We start from the raw sequence: 10132 nt of genomic DNA on the forward strand, positions 1-10132 counted from the left end.
ACAGCCCTCCTCTTCTCGCCCATGCACTCTGCACAGGCGTCTCTTCCGACAATCAGGGTCCTTACACAGCGTATGAAGACCCACCCACCCACACATAGTCCGGCCCCCACCCTGCAGATATGGTGGCTAATTAGCGGAATATCCCGCTGTGCCACCTGGGCGCCTACAGCCCTCTTTTTTTTTTATAATTCCGGTAATTTTATCTGTTTTTTCCCCCTTTTTCTCCCACTTTAGCGCATCCAATTACTGCCCGTCAATCATCCTCTCACTAACACTGGTCCCTGCTCCTGATTGGGGAGAACGAGGCTGCCCCACGCCCCCTCCGATACGTGCACAGCAATCGAACATATTATCACCTACACTTGATGGGTGCAGTGCGGTACAGCGCTGTGTACGGAGAGCCACACCCTCTACCGCACTCCTTCCCCAGCTCCGTGCAGGCGCCACCAACCAGCCAGCAGAGGTCGTAATCGCACTAGTCTGAGAGAGAGTCCCCATCCGGCTTAATACCACCCCTATCTGAACAACAGGCCAATCGTTGTTCATGTAGCCGCTCAGCCTCAGCCAGAATACGATGTATTCGAGATCTCAGCTCTGGTGTACAGCATGTTTTTACCGCTGCGCCACCTGAGCGGCGTTTTTAATACCGTTGTATTCTTATATCGTTAGATCTTATTACTGTATTCTCAAAATCTTGGCCCAAAAATGCAATTTTAAGCCTTGTCCACATTAGCACGAGTAAATTTAAAAACAGGCTTTGAGTTTTGAACACTAATATTTTCTGTATATGTTTTATCTTTTTAAAGCAAATGATATAAATCAGCATAAATCCTAAATAGATCCTAAATATAAATTTTTACCAGCCCAGCTACTCACTCACTCACTTTCTTAACCACTTATCCAACAAGGGTCGGTTGCTGGAGCCTATGCCAGCTTTTCAATGTGGTCCTTTTTTGCAAGGCACACAGTAACGCCCAGGATGAAGCGCCAGTCCATCGCAGGGCAGATGTACATACACACTCACACACCCATTCACCTATAGCGCAATTCAGTGTCTCCAATTAACCTGACCATGTTTTTTGGACTGTGGGAGGAAGGACTCTGCACCGAAAGGACCCGGACTGCCCCACCTGGAGAACCCAGGACCTTCTTGCTGGGAGACAGTGCTAGCCACTTAGCCACCGTGCCACCCTTACCAGCTACTTCCCTGCACTATTTCAGGGTACATTAAGGAATTTTATGCAGGGTTAAAATCTGCCTCAAATTTATCTTGGTCCAGATCTGAAGTGAAACTATAATAATAACAATAATAATATTGTCTATTCATGGGATGGGATTTGGGAAAGGGGACCGGCCCTAAAAGTGCTTGCATGATTTGTAAGAATGCTAAACACAGGACATCACACAACTCACATCTGTCGTTTGCATTTCTCCACTAGTTCCCCTGTCCTTTTGCTCTGTCGAAAGCATTAATCACAATGTTATTCAATTCTTCTCTTCCTTTCCTTTCACTGCCTCAGTCCAGGGTTCTTAGCCTTCATTGGCAGCGACTAGCTGTCCCAGGCCCTGGCGTATGTACACCGCCTGAATCTCCTTATTCTTGAGGCAAAAATCACAGGCCCACACAGCAGCGCTCTCTCTGGTTAGTAAACCGTAGGCTGGCTCACTCAGGCCTGTGCAGCCTCTGTGAAACCAGCGTTGGCATGATGCTTCGCACAGAATAGCTTCCTGGTCGTCATGCACCTCCGACATGCAGATGCCGCATTGGAACACCATGCCACCTCCTAGCTTCGGTGGCCCAGAGGCTGGGCCGACGGAGGACGGAGCCTGGCTGGTAGGAGGCGGAGACTGTGTGTTGGGTGTGGAGTTGGATGGAGGGTTAGCATTGCTGCCACTGGTGTTGCTCATGTTGTTTTGATTGATATTGGGTGGCTGGTTTGGCATAGGACCACCACCGGAAGCATTGTTCTGCTGATTGTAGGGGGCAGAGCCTGGGTTAGAGTTGGGTGGTGTCTGTTGCTGACCGGACGGAGTGTTTGGCCCAGGTCCACCTGCAGAGTTAACCGGAGGGTGCGGGTTGGGTGGGACTGGCTGAGGTTGTGGCCCGTTGAGTGGACCAGTAGGAGAGGAATTAGGGTTTGAGAGTGAAGGAGCAGATGTGGGTTGTCCTGGCGTATTGGGTGTCGATTGCTGAACATCAGGGTGACCAGGGAAACTTCCTCCAGTCTGTGGGGGTCCAGAAGCTGGCGACGGACCTGGGGTAGCACTGTTGGATGGAGGACCAGATGGGTTAAGGTTAGGGGGTTGCTGAACAGGGCCACCAACAAAATTCTTGCCTTCTTCACTGCCAGGCGTGCCAGGCCCAGGATACGGGCCATCCTGTGATGGGGGAAACTGTCCCTGTTGTGGCAAACCTGGATGGCCTCCCACCATATTAACTCCACCCATTCCACCTCCCATACCACCCATCATGTTCATTCCAGTTGGCATGCCACTCATAGGATTCATTGGGCCATGAGGTGGGCCTCTAGGGCCACCAGGCATTGAGGGGTTATTAAAGGGATGGCCACCTTGTCCGTGCTGAGGCTGCTGCATTCCAAAACGTGGATGAGGAGGACCACCACCTCCAGGGCCACCCATTCCACCAGGCGACAGCATAGGGTTAAAACTCTGTCCAGGGTGCATAGGAGGGCTAAAATTAGGCGGCATGTTAAACTGTGATGGTCCCCCTGGAGGAAAGCCGCCGCCCCCACCACCTCCTCCTCCACCTCCAAATCCTGGCATCCCGCCAAACCCTAATGGGTGGTGTGGTCCTGTGTTGGGCGGTGGAGGGCCGAAAGGTGGTCTTCGTACAGGCTGCCCACCACCGGGTCCTCCAGCGGGTCCTCCAGGGCCACCCATGAAGCCCATAGCTCCTCCCATTCTACCAGGTCCTCCATAACCTCCACCTCCTCCGCCGGCCCCTGGGCTTGGCAGAAAAGGCGCACTCCCGGGACCACCGGCTCCAGCTGGACGTGAGGGAGGACCAAAATCATCTTCAAATGGATTGGAGGCCACCAAGTGGTCTACCATAGGAGTTGGAGGAGGCGCAAACTCAGAGAGGTGGGAGAACGATGCCCCCTAGACACAAGAGGAAAAGGTGTGAATACGTTTATGCCGCGACTTTAAGTATCAACATTGGTGAGATTATAGGAATGTGATTATTTTATTAAACACACACAGATGTGTGTCCTGTCAAAACCTGTTAAAACATGCAGATCCATTTTTTCTTAATTTTACTAAGTAATCTCTAGGTGCTCCTCTCAAACAGTAAGAGCTTAAAAACTTTATTCACCTGAGTGCTGGATTTCCTCTTTTTTTTCTCTGGACTTTTCATCTGGGAACCTAAACACAAGCAAAAACAACATAAGTTATAGGGGGAAGTCATTGTTTAGTTTAATACTGTCTGTTTAAACTGTCAGTTAAACTTGTTTTTAACAACTGACACTTGTTTCCATTTAAGAGAGAAGCTGCAGACTGTGCAGAGTAAGAATGCTGTTTTGAAACTTACCCCAACCGTAGGTAAAACTCTACTTATCATCTTATAATAGCGACACTAATAATGTCAGGAAGCGCTTTAACACACAGATTGCATCTCTACTCATTATGATAAGTATGTTTAGTTAGCACCCGTCATGAACTGTTCATTATCGACTATGTAAATCTACATTCTGTAATTGCTGAACCGGTTCTGCTTACTGTGTTTAGGTTCATCTTACTGTTAGGCTGTTTTTTTTATTAATAAAGCATATGTGACTCATGATGTGTTTTCTATTTTGATGGTCTGATATATGTTTGATGGTTATTTATCGATTAAAAGAAATTGGCAGAATATGCATTCTAAGTATGTATATAGGCATAACATTAAAACCACCTCCTTGTTTCTACACTCACTGTCCATTTTATCAGCTCCACTTACCATATAGAAGCACTTTGAAGTTCTACAATTACTGACTGTAGTCCACCTGTTTCTCTACATACTTTTTTAGCTTGCTTTCACCCTGTTCTTTCACCATGTGGACCCCCACAGGACCACCACAGAGCAGGTATTATTTAGGTTGTAGATGGTTCTCAGAACTGCAGTGACACTGACATGGTGGTGGTGTGTTAGCGTGTGTTGTGCTGGTATGAGTGGATAAGACACAGCAGTGCTGCTGGTGTTTTTAAACACCTCACAGTCACTGCTGGACTGAGAACAGTCCACCAACCAAAAATATCCAGTCAACAGCACCCCGTGGGCAGCATCCTGTGACCACTGATGGTCTAGAAGATGACCGACTCAAACAGCATCAATAGATTAGTGATCGTCTCTGACTTTACATCTACAAGGTGGACCAACTAGGTAGGAGTGTCTAATAGACATTTACATTTTCAGCATTTAGCAGACGCCTTTATCCAAAGCAACTTACATTAAAGTTACAGTATACAGTCTGAGCAATTGAGGATTAAGAGCCTTGCTCAAGGGCCCAACAGCAGCAACACATTTAAAAATAGACATTGTTGCAAAACAGTTTGAGAGCTTTGGGTCATGACCTGGAATTGGTTATACAGATTTACTAAGAAAAACAACCTAAAATGCATTTTAAAAAGTACAAACTAAGAAATAGACATGAGGGAACTCATTTACCCTTGTGTGCATCTGGTCAGTAAGCATATCCCTTGTACAAAGTCAACTGTATTGACCTAGAACATTTTAAAGACAATATTTACCCATTAATCAACCCAATTACCCATGAAAGTGAAAACCTGTTTTTATTGCAAATACAAATCAAAAAACAAAATCCTTTTGGCTACAAATGTTTTCAGACCTTCAGATACTTTTGGCAGCAAGCCTTAGATACAGCTCTACAGGCTTTGCACATTTGAATTGTCAGCTTGGAGGGTGAATGTCTGAACTGCCATCTTAAGGTCTCTTCAGAGATTAAAAGAGGCATATGTCTTGATTTAGAGACTCGCCCTAAAGTCACTCCAGTGTTGTTTTGGCTGCATGCTTTGGTTCTTTGTTGGAAGATAAACTGTCTCCTCTGTCTGAGTTGCTGTGTCCTGTGAAGGAAGTTGACTTTAAGGATGTTACCATGTTTGGTTTTGTTCATCCTGTGCTCAGTTCTTATTAGTCTTGCTGTCACTGCTACTAAGCACAGAGTGTTAGTGGGAATTTGTGCTCACAATTAACATACATTTATACCAAAGGTATTCAGTGGGTTTGAGGTCAGGGCTCTGTGCCTAACCATGTCTTTGTAAACCTCATTTTGATCAGCCCCATTAAAACCACCTTCTTGTTTCTACACTGACCACATAGAAGCACTTTGTAGTTCTACAATTACTGACAGTAGTCCATCTATTTCTCTGCATGCTTTGTTAGCCCCCTTTCATGCTGTTCTTCAATGGTCAGGACTCTCCCAGGACCACCACAGAGTAGATATTACTTGGGTGGTGGATCATTCTCAGCACTGCAGTGACAGTGACATGGTGGTGGTGTGTTAGTGTGTTGGGTGTGTTAGTGTGTATGGGTGGATAAGACAGCAATGCTGATGGAGTTTTTAAACACCTCACGGTCACTGCTGGACTGAGAATAGTCCACCAACCGAAAACATCCAGCCAACAGCGCCCCGTGGGCAGCGTCCTGTGACCACTGAGGAAGTTCTAGAAGATGACCAACTCAGACAGCAGCAATAGATGAGTGATTGTCTCTGACTTTACATCTACAAGGTGGACAGTGAGTGGACACAGTATTTAAAAACTCCAGCAGCGCGGCTGTGTCTGATCCCTTTATACCAGCACAACACACACCAACACACCACCACCATGTCAGTGTCACTGCAGTGCTGAGAATGATCCAACACCCAAATAATACCTGCTCTGTGGGGGTCCTGACCATTGAAGAACAGGGTGAAAGCAGGCTAAAAAAGTATGTAGAGAAACACATGGACTACAGTCAGTAATTGTAGAACTACAAAGTGCTTCTATATGGTAAATGGAGCTGATAAAATGGACAGTGAGTGTAGAAACAAGGAGGTGGTAATGTTATTCTTGATCAGTGTATATACAGTATACTTGGGTACCCACACAGAGCTGTATCGTGTACAAAGACTAAAACATACACTGTCCAATCCCCCCCCCCCCCCCAAACATGGATTCCTGGCCTGATTCTGCTAAGTTTAGAACTCACAAGTTCGAACACCCATCGGTGGTTTGCTAAAGCTTTAAGACCACTGTGGCACCCAAGTACCCAGACATTTACATTTAAGCAACTACCAGATGCTTTTTCTTCAAAGTAAAAGTTTACCTAACTTTTAATTGCCAAGGCTGCATCTTGTGTCCACTATCTGGCTATTGCTTAAACTGCTTTGCTCAAAGACCCAGCAGTGGGAGGCCAGCCGTGCCAAGTAGCCTTTCTGATCAATTTCCTAAATTCACCATAGCTATTTTATAATCAATAATTTAAAAGACACCGTCATTATATGTATCTTAAAAACCACTACAACGATCCCATGTTAAAAAATAACATCCTCTAGCTACCCAGAAGTGAGTGTGTAACCCATGTGGGGGCGTCACATCTACATTGTTTAAAATATAAATAAAAGAATTTAAATTGAATTCCAAATGTTCCATAGGAACAAAAATGTAAAAGATACCATTAATCACAAATAAAGATTTTACTATAATATCACTGATACTTGCTTAGACTAACAGTGATTCATAATTAACCTTTAACAAGTAATTGTTGAATTTATAAATGTTTGATATTTAATAAAAATCTTTTTATTGAGATGTGTTGTTTTAAATCATAGTAACAGTGTATACTATATAAAAGTAAGTGGACGCATATCTTGAGCTTATTGGAAATCCCATTCTGAAACCATGAACATATAAAGGTGGCTCCACTTTTCAAGAAAAGCTTTATATGATATTGAAGTGTGTCTGAGAATTTGTGCCTACTCAGTCAAAGGAGCTTTGTAAGGCCATGCACTGACAGGACAAGAAGTTGCGTACAGGGGCACCATCATGCTGGACCAGAAAAGTACTCTCCTCTGTCTCCATAAAGTTCAAAAGCATGTAATTTTTTTCATGTGTGTGCAGTGGGCTTGATTGTTTGTTTATTAAGATTTTTACATCATGTTTTACACAGTAGTCACTCATTACACAAGGTTACACAAGGTTCATCAGTTCACAAGGTTATATCGAACACAGTCTTGGACAATTTAGTGTCTCCAATTCACCTCACTTGCATGTCTTTGGACAGTGGGAGGAAACCGGAGCACCCGGAGGAAACCCACGCGGACACGGGGAGAACATGCAAACTCCACACAGAAAGGACCCGGACCGCCCAACCTGGGGATCAAACCCAGACCTTCTTGCTGTGAGGTGACTACCCACTTAGCCATCGTGATGCCCGGGTGCAGTGGGTGTGGGTAAAACATATAAACTTAATCTTTAAGAGGGGTGTCCACTTACTTTTTACTATACAGTGAATCAATAAGGAGTACAAATGGCTTATTACAACACACAACAGATCTGATGTAGGACCTTTTAATTACAGACCCTGATTTTGCTCATTCAGTCAAAATCTGTTCTCTGGCATGCTTGCTTGTTTCTTCTACATACGAAAGATCTAAATGCCATTCTATAAAGATGGGAGATAAAAAGAGCTGTTTTTAAGAAACTCAGGTGGCGCAGCGGTAAAACACATGCTGTTCACCAGAGCCGAGATCTCGAATACATCGTATCGAATCTCGGCTCTGCCTTGCCTTGAACAACGATTGGCCTGCTGTTCAGATAAGGGGCGGGATTAAGCCGGATGGGGACTCTCTCTCAGACTAGTGCAACTAGATTACGACCTCTGTTGGCTGGTTGGTGGCACCTGCACGGAGATGTACTGGGGGGGAGGCACGGTGGCACGGTGGGTAGCACTGTCGCCTCACAGCAAGCAGATCACAGCAAGAAGATCCTGGGTTCGATCCCCAGGTGTGGAGTTTGCACGTTCTCCCAGTGTCCGCGTGGGTTTCCTCCGGGTGCTCCGGTTTCCTCCCACAGTACAAAGACATGCAAGTGAGGTGAATTGACTGTGTTCAATATAACCTTGTGAACTGATGAACCTTGTGTAATGAGTAACTACCGTTCCTGTCATGAATGTAACCAAAGTGTAAAACATGACTTAAAAACCTAATAAACAAACAAACATTTACATTTTCAGCATTTAGCAGACGCCTTTATCCAAAGCAACTTACATTAAAGTTACAGTATACAGTCTGAGCAATTGAGGATTAAGAGCCTTGCTCAAGGGCCCAACAGCAGCAACCTGGCAGTGGTGGGGCTTCAACCAGCGACCTTCTGGTTAATAGTCATCTTAACCAACAAACATTTGTACGGGCCTAATTATACTATGGTATAAACAGTAATGTAAAATCTCTACTGAAAGACACTTTTCTATTATAAGACCCTGCCATGATAAAATGATAAAACAACAGAATAAATGATGTACTACCATATAATTCAAATAATAATTCAAGGGCAGCGGTAGCACAGCGATTAAAATACAGGACTAGTAATCACAAGGTTGCTGGTTCAAACTCCACATCAGCCAGCTTGCCACTTTTTGCCACTTTTGGGCCCTTGAGCAAGGCGCTTAACCCTCAATTGCTTGCAATATATAGGGGTATACTGGGTAAACATTAAAGGCAAGTTGTCCCTGACATGTGAAACACTTTGTATCACCCAGTATCAATACATATCATGTAATATGATTGCAAACCGAAATACACCCCACACTGCGTGCCCATGGCCAACATTTAACCCGGGTGAGAGAGCTCAAGGCGAATGGCAAGTAGAAAAAAGGAGTCGAGTACAAAGCGTGTAAGACTTGGACACACTGAAGCGCAGGTAGAGCCCAGTCGACAAACAGACTGACATACACCCAGCTCCCAATATAGAGAGACAGAGCCCATGGAAACAGGGCCATCATACACACATGGACAAGGGGAAAAAGGGGCAGATTTGAGCTGGGGGTTCCGCTCGGACACAAACATGCGCCAGTGGCCGTTTCCTACCTTTGCCTCGCTTCCCTTGACCTTGTCCCGCCTGCAGTCTCCCCGATTCGGCAGCCATTAAAATGATAGGAGTCGTGCTGCCATGTCACAGTTCACATCGAGAAAAAGGGGGCGAATGTATCCTCAGGTCCGAGTAACGAGTACAGGCAGTCTAGCTCCACAAGCTGACAGCCAGGATCGCAACTATTCCACACAGAACAACGAGCAGGAATCTGATCTTAAAGAAGCGCTGGTCTGTTACAGTACTGTGACTAACTGAGCTTTTCATTTAACACGATTTATTAATAACAAAAAAGTGATTATAGACGCGCTAAAACGAGCCCACATGCGCGCTATGTTATTGAATGAATGTATCTGCAGCTCCCCCTCCCTCCCCTGATCACTTACAGATGTGCAGCTAGCTGCATAACGTTAGCTAGCATTAGCATTAGCCAATGCTAACTTCTTGCGTGATTTATACAGAATTAACGACTAAACCTCGTCCCGTTTACACGCGACTTAAAACGCCTGCAATTAGAAACCCGTTCCATTTAAAGACAAATAGAGTTCACTTCATGTTTAATTCAATGCGGCTGCGTAAAAGTATTCCCTTGACTGCTAGCTAGCGTAACTACGCTAGCTATTCGGTGCAGATAGTAAACCAGCTAGCTTAGGCTTTGACTGCAAGCTGTATGTGGCTCACGCTAAGTGTTAAACAATTCACCCAGTTACATTATTCCATTTCTATCACTCCGCATAAAGCAAACAGTCAATGTCAGATAAACTTACAATTAAAATTTATCCACAAACGCGAAATTGGCCATGACTACTACAGCATACTGTCGCTGCCGGACAAAGAGGGACAGCCGGGCAAGACGCCTTCAATGGACGTCGGAAATGTAGGGGTGTCTTGTGTTTTACAATTTACTACGCGTTTACATTTGTAAACAATTTCAGGCTTATTTTACCACGATTTACATTGTATTATGTAGTACATAATGTCCACTATTATATAACACGATTCTCACTGGCGGTGTTTTAACACGATATTTGATAATTCCTCCACA

General features: G+C 44.9%; 1 protein-coding gene across 1 annotated transcript; it reads right to left on the reverse strand.

Annotated features, from left to right (window-relative positions):
• Positions 1-1336: 1336 nt before the first annotated feature.
• On the reverse strand, positions 1337-9312 carry pygo2 (pygopus homolog 2 (Drosophila)). Its single transcript, XM_063011254.1, has 3 exons — positions 9087-9312; positions 3335-3384; positions 1337-3120 (listed from the first exon to the last, which is right to left on the reverse strand). Exons 1-3 carry the CDS (start codon positions 9142-9144, stop codon positions 1531-1533), a joined length of 1698 nt encoding a protein of 565 aa, XP_062867324.1. The 5' UTR covers positions 9145-9312; the 3' UTR covers positions 1337-1530.
• Positions 9313-10132: the final 820 nt, after the last annotated feature.

This window comes from Trichomycterus rosablanca, chromosome 2 (assembly GCF_030014385.1).
Source record: "Trichomycterus rosablanca isolate fTriRos1 chromosome 2, fTriRos1.hap1, whole genome shotgun sequence".
Classification (NCBI taxonomy): domain Eukaryota; kingdom Metazoa; phylum Chordata; class Actinopteri; order Siluriformes; family Trichomycteridae; genus Trichomycterus; species Trichomycterus rosablanca.